This window comes from Ovis aries, chromosome X (assembly GCF_016772045.2).
Source record: "Ovis aries strain OAR_USU_Benz2616 breed Rambouillet chromosome X, ARS-UI_Ramb_v3.0, whole genome shotgun sequence".
NCBI lineage: Eukaryota > Metazoa > Chordata > Mammalia > Artiodactyla > Bovidae > Ovis > Ovis aries.
In genome coordinates, this window is record NC_056080.1 from 120064012 (window position 1) to 120089326 (window position 25315).

A 25315-nucleotide genomic window follows, 5' to 3' on the forward strand; every position below is an offset into this window, starting at 1 on the left:
CTTACTTATACTTGCTTGGTAGGATTGTTCAAAAAAGCTTACACTGCTATAATTTCAAAAAACAGAATTCATTGCTAAATAACCCTATAAAGTCTCATCTTGTATGAAATGCCTCTAAATCCCTTAAAAAGAAGTTGAGGTCCAAAAAGGGAAACTAAACTCTGAACTAGAGAGATTTTCATTGAAATGTAGAGTCGTCATTTGAAATAGCTGCTAATCTTCGAGTACAACTACTGCACCCCCTCCCACACACACACACTACCCCGCTGCCCCCTGGCCACAAGCGGCTTTCCAGAATAGTGCAGTGTGAGTCTAAAGGAGCCCAGGCCCCAATGTCCATGTAAAGCAGTGATCACGCTTGAGTTGAACGGATTTTTACCTAAAATAAGAAGTTGCATAGGAGATTTTATGTATTACTGTTAACAGGCGCTTAACTCTTCTTCCAACCTGCAGGGCACAGGAGACAGCATTCTTCGGTTCTAATGAACATAAAGAAGGGAGGCAGATTTGTTCTAGTACCTGCTTTGTCATATACTATCTATATATGTGTATCCATTTTGGCATTTAGCTTTTTTTTTCTCTCCTTCTGAAAGCTCAAAAAAATCACCCGTTTCATGTACTTAACAAACTTGTTTAAAAACAAACTAATGTGTTAAACATTTAAGATAGCATCTATAGTTTTCTACCCAAGATAACATACTTCTGCTGCTCATGCTTCAACTGTCCTCATAAGTTATCCAGAGCACTGAACCAGTGCGGGGCCTGTGCACCTTTCCTTACCTCAAAGGCCTACCTCAAGGACAACTGGAAATGAATGCTGCAACAAGTGGTGATTTTATGTTTTGTTAAATGTCTTTGGAAATGGAATCCTGGGGAGGTTGGTCAGTCAATGATGAAGGATACAAGATTTAGACACAAAACTTCTAATATTCTCTTTGATTATTTAGCCCTATATATTTTTTTATTCTCCATATTTTGGTTTGTTTATGTGGAGTCTAAGAGATAGTAAAGAGATTCAAAATGGGAAGTGGTTGACTAGCCTGAAAGTTAGTCCTCCATGCCTGACCTGGGAGAGCAAAGATTGAGTGCTATAGAGCCAACCCTCCATCTGTGTCCCAGAGGGTCTGCCACTGTCTCTTATGAAGGAAGTTTCATCTACACAGCTCTATTTTCATAATGACAGATACAAACTTTTTTTAATATGGAAAAGGCAGAAAAGATATATATATATGAATTAAAGCATGAACTATGTATGATCATTTCCCACTCCACCAAATAGTATATGCTGTACACAAAAATGTTAATCCAGTACAATTCACAAAGCTGTAAGGTACTTCCACTTGTAATGTGACTTATGAGATAGTGTAGTCTTTTTTTCTATTTTTAAAAATCTCATTCTACTAACCTATCACTCATCTGGGACAGATTCTCAGAAGTTTGTGACATGTGAACTTCAATATAATTTGCCTGATCACTTTTATTCAAGGCTATCAAAATAAGATTCTACTAAAATCAATTCCTTCCTAAGAGTAATTTTATTAACATTAAGTAAAATATCACACACATACTCAGTACCAGATATTCTTTGTGTACAACCTCTCTCAGTGCCATACCACTTAGATATTTATTTCCCAGTTTAATAGGTGAAGAAATTGTTTTTTAGAAATATAAGATGACTTACCTAAGGTAAGAAGATGGTAATATATGGATTTAAACCCATGTTCATCTGGTACAAAGCTCACTTTCTTTTTTAATAGATTTATTTATTTATTAACAATTAATTTATTTGGCTTTGCTGGTCTTAATTGTGGCATGCAAACTCTTAGTATGACATGTGGGATCTAGTTCCCTGCCCAGGAATTGAACCCAGGTCCCCTGCATTGGGAGCCTAGGGTTAGAGCCACTGGACCACCCGGAAAGTCCTCAAAACCTACTTTCTGTTGTATCACAACACCTCAAAAAATGCCACTGTTTATTGATAGTTGTCAATGTAAATAGACTGACAAGTCATCTCTAATACTTGCATTATTAAAAAAATCTCTTTGGAAAAGGAATGATACCCATTCCTCTATTAACAGTAACACCCAAAAGTAATGCAGCACTTTATTTCCTTCTAAAAACATTTTGTCACATAGTCATAGGCATTATATATCTTTGTAAAAATTAATGTTTTTTCCTAAGGAATGTTATGAAGTCATTATTTGCCTCAAGAATTTTAATTAGAACCAGATATTTCAGCTCTCCTTTAGCTGCCCTTAGTCAGAGTCACTGAATTTAGACAGTGTGATTTTGAAAATTCTCCAGAAATTATTCAAGGCCTATGTTGAAAATTAATGTTTTATCTAGTGACACTAATTAAAAAATAAAATACTAGATTGTGTGACTTGTTTAAATTATTTGAATATTTTTCTGAACGTGAGTATGTTCCCTAAGGGCTAGAGCCCTATTTATTTATTTCTATATTCCTAATGCTAACAACAGGGCCTAATACCGAAAGAGAATTCAATAAATATTTGGTGACCTGAAATGTTGACACATGATCCCAGAAAGCATCTTCAAAGGCCATTCTCCTTTTAGGCCCTATGAACTGTTCAGAATGAACATAAAACTATAAACATAAAACTGATTGGACTAAAAGTAGATAAAGTATGAATGCAGAGAAGGACAATCAAAATTTTCAGAAAAAGTATAGAGATAAGTTAACTTTATAGTACTTAATCTCAACACTTTTAAACTATAATTAATAAGGACTAGTTCAGTTCAGTTCAGTCACTCAGTCGTGTCTCACTCTTTGCAACCCCATGAATTGCAGCATGCCAGGCCTCCCTGTCCATCACCAACTCCCGGAGTTCACTCAAACTCACGTTCATCGAGTCGGTGATGCCATCCAGCCATCTCATCCTCGGTTGTCCCCTTCTCCTCCTGCCCCCAATCCCTCCCAGCATCAGAGTCTTTTCCAATGAGTCAACTCTTTGCATGAGGTGGCCAAAATACTGGAGTTTCAGCTTTAGCATCATTCCTTCCAAAGAACACCCAGGGTTGATCTCCTTTAGAAAGGACTGGTTGGATCTCCTTGCAGTCCAAGGGACTCTCAAGAGTCTTCTCCAACACCACAGTTCAAAAGCATCAATTCTTAGGTGCTCAGCTTTCTTCACAGTCCAACTCTCACATCCATACATGACTACTGGAAAACCATAGCCTTGACTGGACAGACCTTTGTTGGCAAAGTAATGTCTCTACTTAGAGGAGGCCCTTATAAGAGCAGTTGTACATTTATTGGTCACTTTATTCATGATAATTTTATTTATGTTTTGGTGCCATTTTTTAATGTAGCAGATGACAATTGAGGGAAAGCTTTTCAAATATTAGTAAGTCTTTATCATAATGTTTGTGCCATCATGTTTCTGTTCCACAGCATTTGTCACAACATTTTCAACTACATCTATTTTTTTCCTTTACAAAAATTAGATAGTAGTGTGTTAAGAATATATATCTAAAAGTTACAGAGATATAACCACTTGTAATTTAAATGAACTATTAATAAAAAGATGCTCTCCTGAAAGCATGTGTAATTAAATTGTCTTTCTCTCTTTCTCCTCAAAATTGAGTGGACTTTATGAATAACACATTTAAAGTATTAAAAGGACCACTTATATAGTAATTCAGAAGCTGGGAGAATATGCAGTCTATTTTATTGTCATTGAAATGCTGCCTTTGTGAACTTTATTATCATCAGACCTCAAAGTTGACCACAGAGACATGTCCTTCCTCTGAATTTCTGTACTACTTGTTATATGTTCAGTACATTGCATCACTAGGCTTCCCTTTTGGCTCAGCTGGTAAAGAATCTGCCTGAGATTTGGGAGACCTGGGTTTGATCCCTGGGTTGGGAAGATCCCCTGGAGAAGGAAAAGGCTGCCCACTCCAGTATTCTGGCCTGGAGAATTCCATGGACCATATGTTCCATGAGGACATGGAACATGTCTGAGTCGCAAAGAGTCAGACACGCCTGAGTGACTTTCCCTTCACTTGCATCATTAGCACATAACCTCACATTGCTCATTATCTCTTTATGTACATTTCTGCCTCCCACCAACACATACAAACACACACATGCATATACATAATTATATGAAAAATTCCCTCATAGGCACAGATTGGAGCTAACACTTTTCTATATCCCACTTTGTTCTGTTCAATGCTGGACAAGAATGGATATTCAGTAGTTTGTGTTTGGTTTTTTTTTTCAATTGGTTGTGGTTTGACCCATGAGTTAGAATATTTTAACTATTACCTTTGTTTTCTTTTCTTTATTTTTTCTTATCATCGTTATGACATTTCCATCTTGGTGACTTACTAGTTGTTTCTGGATCCATAAGAACATGTTTAAGGTGTTAAATACAGTGAAGCTGGTCACAGAATAAGATAGTATGGGGAGACCTCTGAGTAAAATAAAGGTTTTAATTTAGTTTAGATGCATATTTTAGACAGGACACAGAAACCAAATCTGATAGCTATAGGATTAGATGCACAAAGTGAAAGGCATTTTAGCATTTATCTGATTTATGTAATCGGCTTATAAAAGAAAATGTTTAATTTCAGTCAGAGGGTGGACTCTGTGGTTTCAGCTATCTGATTTGGTTGACTAAAAAGTATGATATATAGACTGCCTTATGACCCAGCAATCCTACTACTGGGCATACACACCAAGGAAACCAGAATTGAAAGAGACACATGTACCCCAATGTTCATTGCAGCACCGTTTATAATAGCCAGGACATGGAAACAACCTAGATGTCCATCAGCAGATGAATGGATAAGAAAGCTGTGGTACATATACACAATGGAGTATTACTCAGCCATTAAAACGAATACATTTGAATCAGTTCTAATGAGGTGGATGAAACTAGAGCCGATTATACAGAGTGAAGTAAGCCAGAAAGAAAAACACCAATACAGTATACTAACAAATATATATGGAATTTAGAAAGATGGTAATGATAACCCTGTATGCAAGACAGCAAAAGAGACACAGATGTATAGAATGGACTTTTGGACTCAGAGGGAGAGGGAGAGGGTGGGATGATTTGGGAGAATGGCGCTGAAACATGTATACTATCATGTAAGAAACAAATCACCAGTCTATGTTCGATACAGGATACAGGATGCTTGGGGCTGGTGCACGGGGATGATCCAGAGAGATGATATGGAGGGGAGGGGGGTTCAGGATTGGGAACTCACGTATACCCATGTTGGATTCATGTCAATGTATAGCAAAAACAATACAGTATTGTAAAGTAGAATAAAGTAAAAATAAAAATTAAAAAAAAATAAAATCTAAAAAAATAAAAATAAAAAATGAAAAAATAAAAAGTATGATATAAATGAATATGAAATTAAAATTTTTGGAATGGAGCTATCATATTATTCAAGAAAAGTGATCTCTGAAATATCTGATTCACATCCCAAAAGTACATTGATAAACATAACTTTTATTCTTGCAAAAGTGTATGACTCCATGATATCTGCAAAGTTATCTCAATTTTTAGATGATTTAAGAGCTTATGTTTCAATTTGACAAAGCTTACTCCACAGTTTAACTTTTGGAAACTGTATATGGTTATTTTCAATCACAATATACTATTTTGCTTCCACTCCCTCAGAGCTATTTTTTTTTCAGGTATTTTCACTTATGATACTGGCTCTTATTACAAAAACCAAATACAACCTGTCATAGTAATAATGTTTTATCTTGTTTTTTTTTTTTTTTCCCAGCTGAATTATTTATTTATTTTTTTTTTTTTTTATTTTTTTTTAAATTATTTATTTATTTATTTATTTATTTAATTTTAAAATCTTTAATTCTTACATGCATTCCCAAACATGAACCCCCCTCCCACCTCCCTCCCCATAACATCTTTCTGGGTCATCCCCATGCACCAGCCCCAAGCATTTTAATGGGAAGAAAGGCTAATATTTCTTTCCTACCAATTAGTTTACATCAGTCTTTAAATTTAGAGTCTTTCCATAAAACAGATTATGGTGAGAGATGGGGAAAGAAAGTTCTTGTGGACTTGATTTTCAGGTAAGGAAAGCAAAAAGGATACACTCAGTCATTGATGATAATCTCAGTTTATTGTGTGTATGTGTATACACACACCTAAGGAAGGCCTTAGAATCATCATATTTTAGAGATAAAAGCAATTTTAAAGACATCTAACCCAGTCCTCTCATTTTACAAAATATTAAAAGGAGCCTCAAAGAAGTCAAGTGGCTTCAGAAAATCATAGTTATTGGCAAAGCTGAAAATAGAGACAAGGCCTTCAGTGCTTTTTATACTATTTCTTGGTGTTAACTAGTGGAAAGATATGTAAAAATTCAGAATAGAAAAGCAGTTCACAAATAAGAGTTGTTCACCAAAAGTGTGGCATCCCCAAAGTAAGGCCAAGTTACATTATTGATGGTTTGCCCAAGAACTTTCATCCTTTCTCCTCCAGCTTTTTAACTGACCTGGTACCATTCTAAATTCATTCTTCCCAGTCTGAGCTTTCGCTTTTTCTCCTGAACCCCAGGCTGAACTGGAATTAATAGCCACTGTTGGATTAGACCTTTGAACATTGGGAGGGTTGTTTTATAAGCCATAATCCATACTGATTTCCCTTAAACCTAAAACATGTGCAAGTCTCTCATCTGCAATTAAAGTACATCCTTGACTTTGTATTTTCTTCTGATAAATGTTCCCTCTCCTAAAGGTTAGAACCAAGCCTTTCCAAGAATGGTTTCATAAGAAATGAATGAAATGTGTGGCTGTTGTTGGGTCTTAATTTAAATGAAGCAACTTGTTTAGATCTTAATTTTAGTCAGTTGGGAAAACTGAATATAGATTAAGTGGCCGATAATATTAAGTAACCATTTAATTTTATTAAATAGGACAATGTTATGTTTAAAATGTTTTTTATAATTAAAGACTTACAAAGAAGTATTCACAAGTATAGGAATTCCAGAGTGGCAAAATGAGGAAATGTTTTCTCATGAAGGCAATAAAAATACTTGAAAGTCCAGGACTGATGGCTTCACTGGTGAATTCTACCAAACTCAAGGAAGAATTAAGACCAATCTTTCTCAAACTCTTCTAAAAAACAAGAGAGGAGAGAATGCATCCAAACTCATTTTACAAGGCCAGAATTACTCTAATACCAAAACCAGAGAAAGACACTACAAGAAAAGAAGATTGCAGGCTGAAATTCCTGATGAATGTACATGTGAAACCCCCCAAAAAAATGTTAGTAAGCCAAATTCAGCAATAAATTAAAAGAATCAACACTGAAATGATGCTAAAGCTGAAACTCCAGTACTTTGCCCATCTCATGTGAAGAGTTGACTCATTGGAAAAGACTGATGGTGGGAGGGATTGGGGGCAGGAGGAAAAGGGGATGACAGAGGACTAGATGGTTGGATGGCATCACTGACTCAATGGACGTGAGTCTGAGTGAACTTCGGGAGTTGGTGATGGACAGGGAAGCTTGGCATACTGTGATTCATGGGGTCGCAAAGAGTTGGATACGACTGAGTGACTGAACTGAATTGAACTGATATGCCACCCACTGGTGAAATTCATGTATGTATAGAGATTATAATCCTAGGTTTTTGAGAAACTGAAAATTAGAAAGTTCACTCTCTCTCATCACAAGAAAAACTTCAAAGAACATAAGGATTTACTTTTCATTATATATCTGTTCTCTATTTTGCATATATTTTCCATTTGAAATTGTATACATGAAAGTTAGCTTCATCTATTAGCCTAATAGCACATATTTAGTTTCCTCCTCTATGCCTGTTCCTAAAATAGGAAATCCAGAAAAGTCCTTTTTGCCTACAAATACAAAGATTTTAAGCTGAGAGTGTATGAGATGGGGTTAAGTAAAATCAAGAAATGAATAAGTGCCTAGTGAACATTAAATGCCTTTCCTTTAGTTCTCTTTCAAGGTTTATGCCACATAATTTTGAGGAGAAACTCCGTGTGTGTGTGTGTGTGTGTGTGTGTGTGTGTGTGTGTGTGTGTGTGTATTAGCAGATAAAGGGCTCCAAAATGAACTTGACCTAGAATAAGGAATACTTTTTCTCTACAGAAGATGTCCTGACCTATTTATCTCGTGTGTACCTAATTCAGAATGCTTCCTTTCCTCCTTCATTCTGAATAGCGTTAAAATCCACAGTAGCTTTGATCTCATAATTACATAGATCTTCAATGGTTTGGGTTCATTTGAAATTGTATACACTTCATAAAGACACTCAAATATCTCTTGTCATGTAATTAAAGAATAAAAATAGATATATAGAGGCTGATAATTAAAATTCTGCTTCCACTTCCTATTTTATTAAATATTTGACCCTGTATGCAAGACAGCAAAAAGACACAGATGTGCATAGCGGACTTTTGGACTCAGAGGGAGAGGGAGAGGGAGAGTGTGGGATGATTTGGGAGAATGGCATTCTGACATGTATACTATCATGTAAGAATTGAATCGGCAGTCTATGTCCGATGCAGGATACAGCATGCTTCGGGCTGGTGCACGGGGATGACCCAGAGGGATGTTATGGGGAGGGAGGTGGAAGGGGGGTTCATGTTTGGGAACGCATGTACACCCGTGGTGGACTCATGTCAATGTATGGCAAAACCAATACAGTACTGTAAAGTAAAATAAAGTAAAAATAAAAATTAAAAAAATATATATATATTTCTCAGTGAGAATATTCACACTGAAAAAAAACTTATTTAACTTTGACTGTCTTGGTGATATTACTTAAAAAATGGCATCAAGTCATGGAAAAACAATTTGTGAAATGTATTTTTGGAATTTAGTGTTATGTGATCAGCTTTTCTTGTCTGTATTTTAAGTGCAGAAGAATTAGAGTGCAAAGATTTTAGATTTCTCTTATCTTGGAACATGAAACAGATTTCACCACTTGCAGAGTATATAAATTTGAGTAAGGAGGAAAGGAAATAATTCAATTTTAATTAGTCCAAGAACCTAGATACTACACAGTTCAAGCACTGTGTTAGGAATACAGAGATATAAATGAGAATGATTCAGATTCATTGTTGTAATATATTCTGTTTAGCACATGAAAGACAGCATTCAAGATTGAATTACTACCCTTTAAGATAAAGTCTAAGTAGGCTATTCTTATTCATCTCATAATGTTTAAGACTGAGGGTTTTGGATATTCAGTCCATTCATTCTAAGCAAATTTTCTTTCCTGTTTCCTTAGATGGCAACAAGAGATAAAATGTCTTCTGAGTTGTTAAAATAATATATAATTAATGAGTAGGTTTTTCACCCAAGGTCTCTTGAAAGCACATGTGAAATGTAACCCTGTTGTATGAAATATTGATTCTTTTCATCTCCCTATCATTCACATCAGGGCTTCCCTGGTGGCTCAGCAGTAAAGAATCTGCCTGCTTGAGGGAGACCTGGGTTCAATCCCTGGGTTGGGAAGATCCCCTGGAGGAGGGCATGGCAACCACTCCAGTACTCTTACCTGGAGAGTCCCATGGACAAAGGAGCCTGGCAGGCTACAGTCCATAGGGTCGCACAGAGTTGGACATGACGAAGCAACTAAACAACAAACAACAATAATCATTCACAAAGGCACTGTCTTTCTATTTCCGTAATGACAATTTCAGACTCCAAATAAATTATTCAAAGTGACATCTGTAGAAATTTAATTATACAATCTGAAAACATAAAAGAAAACACAGAAAATACCTAGTGCAACTTCCTACTCAAAACAGAAATTCCTTATATAACCTCCAGTAATGTGGTGGTTCCTCTCTTTGAAAGAGCTTTTCGTTAAAGAACATTTTAATGAACCCTAATCTGCTTCTTTCTGTATCTTTTATCATTTATTTTGGTTTCGCCTTTTGGAGCCATGAAAATCCTTCAACTATTTGAAAATATATTATGCCCCTCCCCCACACCCTCTTAATTCTATGTTCTAGTCTCATGGCAACAAAGGCATTGAAACCTGGATCTTTAAACTGTGTCTGAAGGAGATGTTAATAGAATCTAATATGTACTGAAAAGAAATTATTTTGAGCAAAACTATGGATCTAAAAGAGTATCTATCACCCAAGATATTGTATAGTACTGGTATGTGTAAAAAGAACTGTGAACTATTATCATCATTGTAGGTCTTGGAGAAATTACTGCTGAATATAAAAAGGATTGTTTTCTTAGTTGTGGAACTCTGTATCTCTAAAGCTTTATCAAGATAGGAAACAAGAATCAGCATTTGTTTTTTCAGGAAGATATACTAAGTTTCACATTTCCAGGGATGAGTGGTAAAAATATCAGTCTGAGTAGCAGGGGGAGGTGCTTGTGTGCTTCGTTGTGTTTGACTCTTTGTGACCCCATAGACTGTAGCCCACCAGGCTCTGTCCATGGGATTTTCCAGGCAAGAACACTGGAGTAGGCTGCCATTTCCAACTCCAGGGATGGAACCCATGTCTTATGGGTTTCCTGCATTGGCAGGCAGATTCTTTACCACTGAGCCACATGGGAAGTCCCAGAATGGGGCCATTAATGTCATTGATCTAAGTAAGAATGAATATGATGAGCCTCTCATGGTCCTAAAATCAGGTAAATTGTGTGTTTTCATTTTCCTTATCTGTAAAATGGGGAAAATGTAAAATTCTACCTACATGTTGGTGTGGGAATTAAACAAGGTAATAGACACAGAATTAGTGCTGAAGGAGGTCAGAGCACACCACCCCTAAATATACATTTTTGGCATGAGGATTATTTTGAGCTGAGGCAAATGAGAAATAGCCAATACAGGAAAAGCTCTTCACCTTCCCCTTTCTGCTTAAAGGCAGGGTATAAATTTCCCTTTGTGAAGGTGTTTGCCTCCCAATCTATACCAGGAAGAGGAGGATGACTCAGCCTCTGGAGACACACAGGTATCCCCCAGATTACACAAGATTGAGGCTTCATAACAAACCTTTTTAACATAACCCTTATCTTCCATTAGGTTCCCACATATAGTTACCTTCCCACATTTACCACACTTAGAAGCCTAAACTGTTTTCCTTTGTCTTGTCACTTCTCCATAATTTATTGCTCTTTGTTAAAATATTTACAGCCCCAGGTTTAACTGCTTCTTTGGGTTTTCACTTATTTTCTATTAAGGACTCAGTATGCATAAGTAATAAACCTTTTTCTCCTGTTAAACTGTCTTTCTCCTGTTAACTGTCTCCTGTTAAACTATCCTTTGCCAATTTAATTTGCAGGGCCCCAGACAAGATTTCCTTCATATACAGTGCTCATTTAAAGTTAGCTATATAAGTATTGTTGTCATTATCTCCATCATTACTGAACCAAGTTAAAAGGCTCTTGGATTACATACACTGGCTTAGGGTAAAGAGTCTTGGAAATAAGGGCTGAAAATTTAACTTTTTAGGAATTGACACATTATAAGATGATTAAAAAACAAACAAACAAACATAAAACCTCTGAAAGTTTCCATGAAAAATGAGATTTTCCAAAGTCAAAAAATACCTATACCAGGAATTATGTTTGAGATTAGCCAAATAGAAGTAAAAGATAAAGTGAAGTGAAAATTTAGAATGTCAGAAATGGACTCTCCACCAGGAAACTCAAACCTAACTTGAGAAGATAGACAAGAGTTTCCTCTTAATGGTGAAAATGTAGGGGGCTTTTTCTTGAGTTGACAACAGAACACTGGGAGTACTTAAACTCTTGGTGCTTTGATTTTCCTACCTGTTAAATGTGGATAGTAAATCTATAGCACTTAGAATAGGGCTCAGCACCTAGTGAGCACTCAGTGCTGCTATCTGCCTGTAGTGAAATGACCTTTGGAAGTAGAACTGGAATGTTAAGCAAGATTACATCATGAATTTGTTGCAGAATTAAAGATGTAATTAATCTGGAGAAGTTGCTCTAAGGAGGAAAGAAGAGAGAGGAAGTACAAAGAATTATAGCAAGGTATAAATAATAACAACCAGGACCTCTGGATCGTGTTCTTTAATATGTGTCACTGTAAGTTTCTATAAATATACTGAGTGCCACTCTTCCCTTTCAAACTTGTAATTGAAATGTGCTTGGTAAAGAAAATTCTCCCCATCCCCAGGATAAAGAGCCATAGTGAAATGACTAAGTACATTGGGAAAGGGAATATTGGGAGTAGACTTTTGTAAGTAAAGATTCACAGGTGTAAATGTGTGGGGCTGGGAAATCCAAAGTATCCAACCTCATGAACTGATTTGCAGGAGGGAAAGAAGCCTTCATTTATTCATTTAAAAATACCAGGTATAGGGATAAGTGCTAGACTACAAGACTGATAATGTCACTGTTTAGCCTTTCAGGAGGTATTTTATGTAAATACCTGAGGATAGAAATTAAGGTCTCAGCACGTATACTTTAGACCAGCCCTATAGAATGTGTAAATCCTGAGGAGACTACATTAAGTAGAAGAGAAAAAAAAAAGTAGAGTTGTTTTACAGAGGGATTTTGTGAAGAGGGCAAGGACAAGCATTGCTTTTTCAATGTTTAGATAACAAAGCATGCTCCATATTCCTAATTTTCCCGAGGAATACTAAATAAAATAGAGACAGAAGCAAAGGCAGCACCGTCTTGAGGTATCTTGAGGGTCTGTAGGTTTGGCTGTACCGGGTGATAGCACTCAAGACAGGTGAAGCAGCATTCTCATGGAAGGCACTGGTGATGAAATGGCAGAGCATCAGCAGAGACCACAATGCCTGGTGGGAGACTGTGGATTCCCAACAGACATGGCGGTACTCAGCAGATGCCCAGCATATGATGATGGACACTCAGTGGCAGGTGATGTCCAGTGAGGGATGTATGATGAGCAGATACAGTGAGTAGTGGCAGGTGAGGGTAAATACAAACATGCTTGATGAAAGCCCTGAACAATTGCAGCGGTAAATGATGAACATTGACTTTATTCATGATCACATGTGAGATAACTCCTAGGGACTTCTAGAGGTATTTGGAGGGAAGGTGTGTATCTTTCTAGGAGATTCAAGTAACCTTGTTAGCACATGGGGAAAACAAGCCAGTGAATTTAGGGTATTGATACCAAGGTTGTTTCTTTTGTGCCCACAAGCTCTGAGGCTTGTGACCAACTTAAATGCTTTTAGGGACCAGGCAAGTTTATAATCAGTGAGTCAGCAGCTAAGTGTAAGAAAATCAGAAGAGGGAGAAACACAGCAAAGTTGGAAGCCATACAAAATTGAATAAAAAATATTTAATTTACAAAGTTTAAAAATCATTGGTTAGGTAAAAAGCCAGGTATACAAATTTTGGAGATGTGTTATATATTTGAGAAGATGATCTTCTACTACTTGTTAACCAGTTCAAAGAAATCAGGAAGATTCTATTTATCACATATTTACTTCCATTAACTATAGCTTTTCTAGAATGTTTAGGATAAAGACTTTTTCACTTAACATCTTTAGAGCTAAAGCACATAAGTTAAAAATTATATTTTAATGTTATAAATACAATGCTGTGAATATTATAGTTGTATCAATACTGATAATATTTTGGCTTTAACTATTAACAAATATTAATTAGTGATAATGTTGACACTAATAATATATTATATATTAATATAGTTTATTGAGGGATTCCCTAATATTGGGCCAACATAGTGTTACTGGAATTAATTACAGTTGTTCATAGTATAATATTTTTAATGTGGCATTGGATTCTGTTTGCCAATTGTTTATAAAGAATTTGTCTTAACTGTTAGTCTGTAATATTCTGTCTTTGTACTGTCTTTATTTGGTTTATATGTTAAACCTATGCATGCTTCATATAAGAATTATAAGTTTTTTTTTTTCAACTGTCTTAAACAATTTATGGAACATTACAACAACTACCCAGTCTTTGAAGGTTTTATAGAAATCCCTTGTGAAACTATCTGGATCTGATGATTTTTGTCTGTGATGCATGCATGCTTAAGTTGTTTCAGTCATGTCCGACTCTTTGTGATCCCATGGACTATAGCCTGCCAGGCTCCTCTGTCCATGGGATTCTCCAGGCAAGAATATTGGAGTGGGTTGCCTTCTCCTCCTCCAGGGGATCTTCCCGACCCAGGGACTGAACCCACATCTCTGGTGTCTCCTGCATTGGCAAGCGGGTTCTTTATCTCTAGTGCCACCTGGAAAGTCCGCTTTAGGTCCTTGATAACTTTAATTCTTCTACTGAAATTGTTCTGTTCCTTTTTATATCTAATGAGGCCAATTTTGCTAACCTGATTTACTTCAGGAAATTACCTGGTTTTTTTTTCTTAATGAGCTCACATGCAAATAAACCTACAGAGTAATCTAATGATTTAAAAATTTATTTTGCTTCAATGGTTATTTTCCTTGTTATTTTGAATATTTATATTTCCTCCTTTTTCCTTGTTTAAGTTACCTAGTATTTTTATTTTAAAAGTTGCTTTTTTAAAAAACAGGATTTTGACTTACGAATTAGGTATATTGTTTTTCTATCCTCTAATTTCTAATTTTATCTTTAGTTATTTTCTTTGTGCTTTCTTTTGGGTTACTTTGCAGTTTTTCTTTCAAGGTTGCTTTCTAGAAATTTAATTCATTTGTATACTTTCAGTTTTACTTATAAATGTGATTAGATATGAATTTTCCTTTGATCACTGCTTTAAGTATATTCTCTAGATTTTAATATGCAGTTTATGCTGTAAAATTTCTAAAGAAATTTGTAATTTCAATTTGCATTTGTCTTTTTAACCAACAGTTGTTTAGAATTTGTTATAACTCAAGATCAGATGGTCTTTAAACCTTTGTTGTTAATAGTTCTAGTGTTAACTGTGTTTTAAATCAGAAAGTAATTTTTTGTAATAGTTCTACTTTTCTAATATTTTCTTTGTCGCCTAATCAATAATTTTTGTGAGCATTCCATGTGCACTTGTGAAGAAGGTGTATTTTCTATGATAAAGATATAAAGTTTAACATACATCTGTAAGGTCTACATGTCCATTTCTTTTTGTTCTGAGTATGATATACTAAAGTCCCCCATTAGTAGAATGTATCCATAAATGTAGACTTCCCTGGTGGCTTAGTGGTAAAGAATTGCCTGCAATGCAAGACATGGGGGTTGGATTCCTGGAGAAGCAAATGCCAGCCTATTCCAGTATTCTTGCCTGGGAAGTTCCATGGACAGAGGAGCCTGGTGGGCTACAGTCCATGGGGTTGCAAAAGAGTCGGACATGACTTAGCAACTAAACAACAACAATCCACAAATGCATTCTTCCATTTTCTTTAGTTTTTCCTTTAAAAAATAGCATTGCTGTATTTTTAGGGTCATAGATATTCCTAACCACTAAGTATTAGTTGCTAATTGCAGCTTTTTTTTTTATCATAAATAAGCATCCTTTTTTGGGGAAAAAAAAGGATCATGAATTTAAACTATTACTGTTTTTTTATCCAGTTGAAATTCACTTTGTCAGATATCAACATCACAATTTCTGTTTTCTTAGTATTTCTATTTGCTTAGCATACCTATGCTCACTCATCCCTTATTTAAACCATTATGATTCACTGGGTTTTGAGTTCTCTTATAAAGTTAGTATAATTAGGTTTTTCCTTGTATGCCAACATGAAATCTTTTCTTTTTAATGGTAAGTTAGGTCTTAGACATGTATTGCTCTTACTGTTAGGTTTGTTTTCAACTCTGTCTTGTTATACAATCGTATAATGTTAAAAACATTCCCTTATTTTCCTTGGTTTCTTCCTCTGCTTTTTTTTTTCTTTCTTTTCTGTTAATTGCATTTCTTTTAGTTTTAGATAGGTTTGTTCTAGTTGTTAACTTTATGTCATGTTTTATTTATATCCTGCTTAATGCTCTTAGCCCCCTGTTTTCTTATAAAATCTGGTACTTTCTGGTTTGCCATTTTTTTAGGGGGTATAATTTAATATCTATCTTTTCTTTAGAGAAAAATGAATGAAGTTATTCTTTCTTCTTCCCCTTTCTCTTTCTCTTTTCTTCTCAATTTTTAGTTGCATTGCTTCTAATTTGTTAGTGTATATAACAAATAATATATATCATATAACATATGACAGTATTCTTATGCCCTTATACCACCTTTATATTTGTCCTTGCTCTAAAATTAAATATATTAAATGATTGTGATCCATCATTTTGAGGAAAATTTCTCAATCATCTCTTTGTTAGATGAATCTCATTCAATATTCAGTTTCTTAAGAGGGAGTTAAAGTTTCAGAATTCCCTGAGTTAAAAAAAATAAATAAGCTTTTTATAGACTTGATTGCCAATTTGTCTGGATGCAAAATCTTTGTTTCAAACTTTATTTAGGTATTTTTCTATGTTTAAATTTAAGGTATAATTGTATCCAGTAAAATTTACCCTTTTAAAACTGCATACTAGAATATATAGTTTTTCAAATTTTTAGAAATATGTTAATAAAACCACCACAACCAAGATGTAGAACAGTTCCATAGAACCAAAGTAAATGCTGCTTTAGAACCAGCATCCCACCTTCAGACCCTGTGAACTGATAATCTGTTTTCTATCTTTATAAATTTGGTTTTGAAAGAATATCACATAAGTGGTTGACTTTCAAAAAAATATTGTCTCACTGTTGCTTTGCTTTTTTTTTTTTTTTTTTTTTTTGATTATGAGGCCAGTCTAATTCTCTTGCTTTGGTAAATTATTTCTTATTTTTTACTGAAGATTTTTCTTTATATTTAAAACCCAATGTCTCAGATACATCTCAGAGTTGACTGCTCCAGGTCAAATTATTGGTACTGGCTTGGTGCTATCAAAATGTATATTTAGAGTCTCTTATTTCTAGAGAACTTTCCTAGATTATAGTCTTAAATATTAATTCTGTAATTCTGTTCCTTTTTTTTTTCTTCATCTTCAGGGATTCTCATTATACATGCATTTGATTTTTTCTTTTTTTTCTGGTCTTCCATCTTAAACATTTTCTTTCTGACTTCTTTCTTCATCTCATTTTCATTCTTTTTGTTGTTTCCCTATTTTTCTTTAGTGTTCCTTATTACATTTTCATGTTAATCTACTCTTTAGGTGCTATTAATATAATGTTTATTTCCAATATTATTTTATCCTTTTCCTCTAATTTATTGTCCTGGGTTCAAGCAACTTTTGCTTTCTGTTGACCGATGTTTTAAATCCATTTTTTTTTCCCTCAGTTTTTAGATTTCTACTTCAAGGTTTTATATATATATATATATATATATATATATATATATATATATATATATATCTTTCAATATTTGAGAAAATTTAGTTTCTCTTAAAGTATTTTGTTATAGCTTTCTTTTTTTTGATAGTTCTTTATTTGGGGTAATTTTCATCAAATGGCTTTTTAAAAAATTCTTGTGTTCTGCTTTGTTTTTATTGTAGCTTGGTATAGAAGAAGATTATTTGCATATTTGAATTTGTTTGAACATGGGTAGCAGTCTGTGGGCAGTGTCCAAGTTCCAAGCTCAAGAGCACCCACTTTTCTTTATGTTAACAAACTCTGATTTCTTTATTGGAGCACTTTTGGGGTACAGTGGATGGCAGTGGGGGGAAGGTGGAAGGAACCTTACAGGTTGACTTTTTTTTTTTTTTTGGTCTTTTAAGACGACAAAATTTCTCCTCTAGTTTCTTTTTCCCTTCACTGTGCATTGTTTTCAAAAGTCACCTCTCCCTTTTAACCCTTTCCAACCTCCAAAGAGTTCCTTCCTCGACATTGCTTTATTGAGTTCTGTGCATACTTCCAAGTCACTTCCCTGAAGGATGAGCTAGCTTCCAGAGAAGTTTTTCAGAATGTTCATACTTGCAGTAAACTTTCTTTCTTGTAATGAGTTGAGATCAATCTTAGGCCTCCTACTAGCTTTTCTCCTCTCTTTCTCTCTCATTTAGTATTTATTGGACTGGCCTTCCTCTTCACAACAGCACATGGTAGGAACCTAAGAGAGAGCTATTGTGAGCTTCTATTTATTTTCTGCTTACAGATAATTTGGAATTTGGATGTTTTCCAAATTTGGGGTTGATATTGTGTAGTTTGTTTTTGTTGTTCTTCATTGCTTGGGGGAGGGGTGGCGATGGATGTGTTAGATTTGGATTTCAGCTATGTTTTGATCACCCATATATTTTTAAGGGAGAAACTGACAAAATAAAACAGGCACCAGAAAACAAAGCATGTCTTCTAAAGTACATTCATTCCAGTGACCTTTTCTTACATAATTTGGAGCCACAGTGTGGTAAAATGCTCATAGAGAAGGTAAAATGCTTATATTTTGAAATTAATGCATCATGAAAACTCGGTAACCATAAGAAAGTGCATTTTCCTGAGAATATTGTTTATAAAATGCCTATTGAGATAACCTATTACCGCTGTGTATTTAGAACAGGATAATTAATTTTTAAGTTCCATGAAAGATTACTTTCTAGATGCAGTAATCTTCTTTTAGAATTTGAGAACTAGATCCATTTCCAGTATTAGACCTTCCAGTCTAATTCCATTATACTCTCCAGGGAACAGGGAGTCTATTTCATTCCCTTGTGAGATGAATATATCTGCAATGATATTCAAACTGGGTTCTCCAACTTCCTAGTAAAGATACTTAGCAGTTTAGTATAAGTGGTTTTGATTGTTCTTTATAAATATTACATACAAACAAAAGTTAGTGTTAAAATGACTAGGGCAAAGACATAGCAGAAAGTCAAAAGAAAAATAAAATCTCTCTAAAATCCTACATCAAAACTTTCAAATGCTTGAATTTTTATTGTGATAATGTGACCTTGCACTTATATAATTAGTTGTTAATTTTTTATTCCTGTTTCCTTGTAAAAAATATGAATTATAGTCTCTAGGAAGAAGAAGAATAGCTGTTATTGAGTGCTTATTATGAGGTAAGCACTTAGTTTGCCAACTTTTAAGATTACTTAAAATTTGTTTTAGGATGATAAGCTTCTTTCATCTTCCTTTTATACAAGATGATGCTAGGTATGTGTTATACCCAGAACATAGGGGTCAGTGTGTGTTTCACTGTCAGATTCTGTACATTGGAAGGCAAATGTCATTGTTTAGAAATGACACTAAGCAATAGAGTATCTATATATGATTTTAATATAAAACACTTGTTTTGCTTTTTGAATACTGATTTGCTACTGATTTATTTAAATATGATATGTCCAATTTTTCTGTCACACAATTTCCTTAATTTTCCAAATGATATGAATAGGATAGTTAACTTTCTGTTTACTATAATACCTGACAGAAATTTATGACATGACCTGAGATGGAAAAACTAATAAAATGGTACTTACCATAAAGGATTGCAAGCAGAGACAGTGGCATGACAAGTAGTCCCACTAGCATATCAGCAATGGCTAGGGACATTAAGAAGTAATTGGTGGCATTGTGCAGTTTCTTTTCCAAGCTTACTGCCATGATAACGAGGATGTTGCCACCTATTGTCAAGATTATTATTATGACAATTGAAAGTGCTGGCCAGTTTTGTACCCCGTCTGGGAATTTGAAGCGTCCACCATCGGAGGTATTGAAAATGTCAGTTACTATGGCTGCTACTGGGCTCACAGATATATCACATTGCCAAACCAATAGGCCAATCAGGTGCACACTGAAAATTAAGAAAAAAAAAAATCAGGTACATATTATATTACTTGTACCTAATAAATTACTTATATGAAACAACTCTTTTTCCTTTAATAATCATTATTATCACATCACTGTTTTTACTCTTAATTAAATTTCAGTATTTCTTATTCCTATCCTTTTATTGAGTGTTTAATATGAGTTAGGCTCTTAGCTTACCGAAATATATATACATATATATATATATATATATATATATATTTAAGGAATCTCATTTGATCTTATACAACATCCTCATGAGGTCAGTACTGACTATTATGTATATGGAGAGACTGGGGTTCAGAGAAGTTAAGTAACTGTCTCAAGGAAGTACAGCCAGTAAGTAGCAGGGGCAGGGTCTGTACTCAGGTCTCACTGATACAAAGCCTGTGTTTTACTTTTACTCTATATAATCAATCTGAAACCACAGTATTATTTGACTTGCTGAGTGACTTTATGCTGGCTTGTGGTATCTTTAATAGTTGTCCTATACATTTTCCTTCTATCTGACACTCTCCCCATTTCTGTCCTGTGTTTTCTGGGTCCTGTTCTAGGCTAGAAGATGATTTGTGGTGATAATTCCTATGGGTTTGATGCTTTCCTATGCTGGAAATGAAATTTCTTAAAGTCATTTAAAATGTACACTTCTCATGATGGTACTTATGTAGACTTTTACTAATAAGGATTTCAGGCCAAATGGCAGACTAACGCAAGAGACACAGATGTGGTTTTGTTTTGTACATTCCAAATTAATTTCCCCTGATGGTGACATAAGATTTATTCAGTTTACATACATCAATGTAAGTCCCAAAAGTGTCTAATAAAACTAGCATTAATTTTCCTTAACAAAACAGACAAGCATATTCAATATTTCCTGCTTTAAAGCAAGAATTATTATCTGCTAATGACTCTTATGTGTATTCTGTGTTCAGTAATAGTTATTTAATGAATATTAAGCAACAAGTACACTATATGTACTAGCTGTTAAACCCTGATATTTATAGAGAAGAAAATTTCCTCTATTGGTACAACATGTGCTAAAAATTTTTCTTTGCAAGAAAATTGCATGGGGTGATGGAACATATAACGTTACAAAATCCAGACTCTATGAGTTCTCCATGTAAATGTTTTTACTTCATTATATCATTCACTTGTTCTTTGAACTAAAACTATTATTTCTATACAGGGAAAATACATGTGTGGTTTGACTATTGCTTATTAACAATCACCAGAGAAATTTGAAGTAGTTAACACTAGATGATTATGATGATCATAATTGTATCTATAATATATACACACACACTACACTTTCTGAACCATCAAAACTGAACACTGAACCTGAAAACTTACTGGCATTATTTAACCTTAAATAAAATATTATAATAATTTTCTACCATATTTAAAAATTATTTCCCTTAATATCTTATGAATATACTTTCCATAGTTTAAGATAATAAAGAAATGATGAACATATTTTGACTTTCTCATTCTACAGGAGATGAAAACTAGTACTTCAGACATTTAGCTTAAAACTACTTCCTCATTATTCAAAGCTACATGATATCCTAAGCATCATGTTTGGGGAAGAGATATACATAGTAATTTTTTCAAATAATGAGAGATACTCATTCAATTTTTTCAAATGATGGATGTATTTTTTCCTGGGACATAAGAATAAGCTAAAATAATATGTGATTCAAAAAATCTATAGCATAATTAGTCTGTGATTAAGGTATATAGAAATTATTGAAATAAAGACCCAAATAAATAGAAGCAAGGTATTTGCTTTCAGCTTTGATTATTCTGTCACAGTATTTGCTGCATTTGGCATGTGACCAATGTCCTGGCTATATTATCTTAATGATTTTTTTGACCAGTCACTTAACCTTTCAGAACATCTATTTCCTCATCTCTAAAACAAGGATGATCTTTATGACATTATTTTTGTGAAAATTAAATGATAATGTAAAGTCTCAAAATAATACCTTTGCCTTAATAGGCCCTCAGTAAATGTTGGAGCAAACATTCTTTCTACCTTCAAAGTTAAAAACAAAGTATTTTGTGGTAGCTATACCCTAACTCAGTGTACTTCAAAATTTGTCAAAAATTTAAGTCCTAGTTTTATTTTAAGAAGATATTTATGCAGAACTGGGTTCAGATAGTCATTTTAAATCCAAAGTCTTTTCTGGCCTAACTGATGAAAAACATGTTCTCCTGAAATTAAAAAAAAAATCTAGTTTCTATTAGTTGATGACCATTTCAGGTAGTCCCATAAGACTTTCTGCTCAAAATAATATGCTACATTCTCAACTGGCAGTTACAGAAACACAAATATATTTATTCTTATGCCTATAGAATATGGTCCTAACAGGATATGCAGTGCAACTTCAAATTTTCTAAGTAAATTGTGAAAACATCTAAGTACTTCCATATTTCTGTAGCAATGGTAAAATAATGCAAAATAAAATTGTATATAACAAAAGTATATGAAAACTACATTCAATTATGAATTTTAAAATTTGAGTATCTTAGAACTTTGGGATAGAAAAATATTCAAAACATTTGGCCTACCTGTATTGGTCAAATATATTTTTATTTTTTATTAAACAGTCCATGAGACAAATATTAAATTATTGAGGAAGTTTATAGAATCTAAATATATTTCCTGTGAATTATTAAATAAATTAATATTATTGGGAATAATCCTGACAAGTTTTTACCTAGTTTCAATTCAATTTAATAAATTCACTTTGAGCATTACTTATGAGCAAATTTTTATGATTTTTACTGCAGTAAATCCTATTTTCTATAGTATTGCAATCAAGAATTAGCTGTATTCTAATTAAACCTAATTTCAAACATTTACATGCTTAATGAAAAAATACAGTCCTTTTACAAAAGAGGAGTGATTTGGGCCTTGTTTCTAAAGCTCACATTAATTGCTATTAAGCCCACAGAATTCTCATAAAGTATGTACACAAAAATCACAGTGTCTGTCCAAACAATTCAAATAATTTATTCATTGCTACTAAATATTTAATGAAAATATAATCTCACATTCTTAGTAGATAATGATAATTTGATTTAAAGGTCTGAGTACATTTTAAATCTACTGAGTTTTTGCGTGGCATATGACGATGGGCATTAATAGCAGAGATGAATGGGCCCTTATTTCTCTTGCATGGTGCTCAGTAGTGTCTGACTCTTTTTGACCTCCTGGTTCGTAGCCTGCCATGCTTCTCTCTCCTTGAGATTTCCCAGGCAAATATAGTGGAGTGGGTTGCCATTTCCTTTTCCAGGGAACTTCCCCACCCAGGGATTGAACCTGCATCTCTGGCGTCTCCTGCATTGGCAGGCAGATTCTTTACCATTGAGACACAAATTCTTTAATTTCATACCAGAATAATAATTTGGTGCCTTTTAAGGTATCCCTAGGGCTTCCCTGGTAGTGCAGCTGGTAAAGAATCTGCCTCCAATGCAGCAGACCCTGGTTGGATACCTGGGTTGGGAAGATCCCCTGGAAGAGGACATGGCAACCCACTCCAGTATTCTTGCCTGTAAAATCCCCATGGACAGAGGACCCTGATGGGCTACAGTCCATGGAATCACAGAGTCGGACACAACTGAGCGACTAAGCACACAATATATCTCTGTATTTTGGTATGTGGAACAATGGCTATATACTAAGTTGACACAGCCACATGGAGTGGGAACATTGGTCCTTTCATTTCCCCACACCTGGCTCTTCTTTCCTCTTCTTTATTACTGTCCTTCACTTTCCTTCTCCTGTCTGCTCTAGTTTACTTGGAATCACAAATCTTTGAGACTGTCGTCACTGCAGTGTTCAGTGGCATCCATGATGGACTATAATGCACATATGGTAGAGAATCCAACATTGATGTACTTTGTTTTTACCTTGCTCTATAAACTTTTTCCTTAGTGAGCACTTTTGGAGAAATCATAGAGGAGATGGTGTAGGGGTAAGGCAATTCAAGGCCTCTCAGTTGAACTGATCAGAGTTTACAGAGCCCTGGATCTTTTTTGCCATGCCCCCATTCCTCAAAGTGTAGATTTAGAAGAAAACAATCCAACTTTTTACTAAGTTAAAAAGAAGATATACCTGGAGTAGATCACATTTAGTATGCTCAGTACTTGAATTCAATTTCTTCCTTATCTCTTTTATGTTATTCTATTGATTTTAACTTTTGGTTCATTGTCTCAAGGTTTCTGAGAACGGTATTACTTTTCTCTGTCCAGCTACATTCTTCAAATGCTACTCCCTGACTTCTGACCCATTCTTTTGAAACCTCAACTTTCTTCATAAAACCAGAGACTTATAAAAATGCTTTATTCTCTTGGCTGTTTAGTTTATCTAGGAAGGAAAGAACCTTTTCTCATTTCTACATTTTAGCCATAGAGAAAGCAACCACAGCAACCACAGCATCAGGATTAATTTTACTTGTTTGAACATATGAGTGGTTGTGTTTAATTGGAGTTCAAATTATTGTTTTTCCCCATTTACTGCTTTTGAATAGAAAACACCAATGTTAGTTTATTGGTATGCAAGTCATTTATGCATGTTGAGGGAAATATAGCTGAATAATCATATAAAAACCTGTTTAACATTTTTGAGCAAACCACTCTGAAAAGTTAGTTTTCAAAAATAATAGGTAATAACATCCTTACAGGAATGAGTGCACTGCTTTCCTCACATTCACCATGATTGCTTCAGTCTTAAGCAACCAAGTTTAAAATTGAGATGAGGAAATTTAACAGACTGGATTCATTATGCCATCCTTTCTGGGGAGAGAAAAAAAGAAAAAGAGAATTACTAAAAGTTGAAATAACTTGCATAACATTTAACTAAATAAAAGAAAATATACTTATTAAGTGATAAGAAACAATCAATACTAAATTTAGCAAACAAATATTGTCATATAAGTGATAAAAATAGCAAAGAGAATATATTTTTCATTTATCTACCAATATACAACCATTATAATTTTTCCAAAATTTCTTATATACACTTTCTTTATATGGAACTTCTACTAAATCTTACCTTGTTGGAGTACAAATTAGTGTTTTGAAAAATAAATTAAGAATATTATCTTTTTAATTTGCAAACCATTGGGAGAAAGTTTGTGATCTAATAATTAAGTAGCATGTATAAGGTAAAAAGGTTTCGTCTTATAGAAACATGAAAAACTAAAACACATTTTAAGCCTCTTTATAAAATGAACCTATTTTATACAATGTTTCTAACATTTTTTCTTCAGTGAAGCAATCTGTGTTTTCATAGAAAGCTTTTTTTATACATTTGTGTTAACCAACAATATTATCCAAGGGTGGCAACAGGTTTATACAAAAAAAAATGAATTGATTAAATTAACTATAGTAAATATAGCAACCACTCTATGTACCAATTAGTTGGTATCCAACAGATATTATGCTGCAGTCAGGGCACATGGAATAATTTTGAAAATTGCAAACAAAAGGGCAATTGTACTAGGTGATTGAAACAAAAAGTTTTAGTTTCATTTATTAAGAACTGACAATTCATCTTCAAAGGAATTAGGAAGAAAACATGACAACTCTGTAAACATCAAAGAATTTCAGAGTG

General features: G+C 34.2%; 1 protein-coding gene across 1 annotated transcript in view; it reads right to left on the reverse strand.

The window, feature by feature from the left end:
• Nucleotides 1-24481, reverse strand: part of HTR2C (5-hydroxytryptamine receptor 2C) — a 148283-nt gene extending 123802 nt beyond the window's left edge. Inside the window, 2 exon segments of the mRNA XM_060407996.1 lie at nucleotides 19368-19681; nucleotides 24382-24481. Coding sequence (XP_060263979.1) covers nucleotides 19368-19681; nucleotides 24382-24416 — 349 coding nt within the window. The 5' untranslated portion in view covers nucleotides 24417-24481.
• Between the last annotated feature and the right edge of the window lie 834 nt (nucleotides 24482-25315).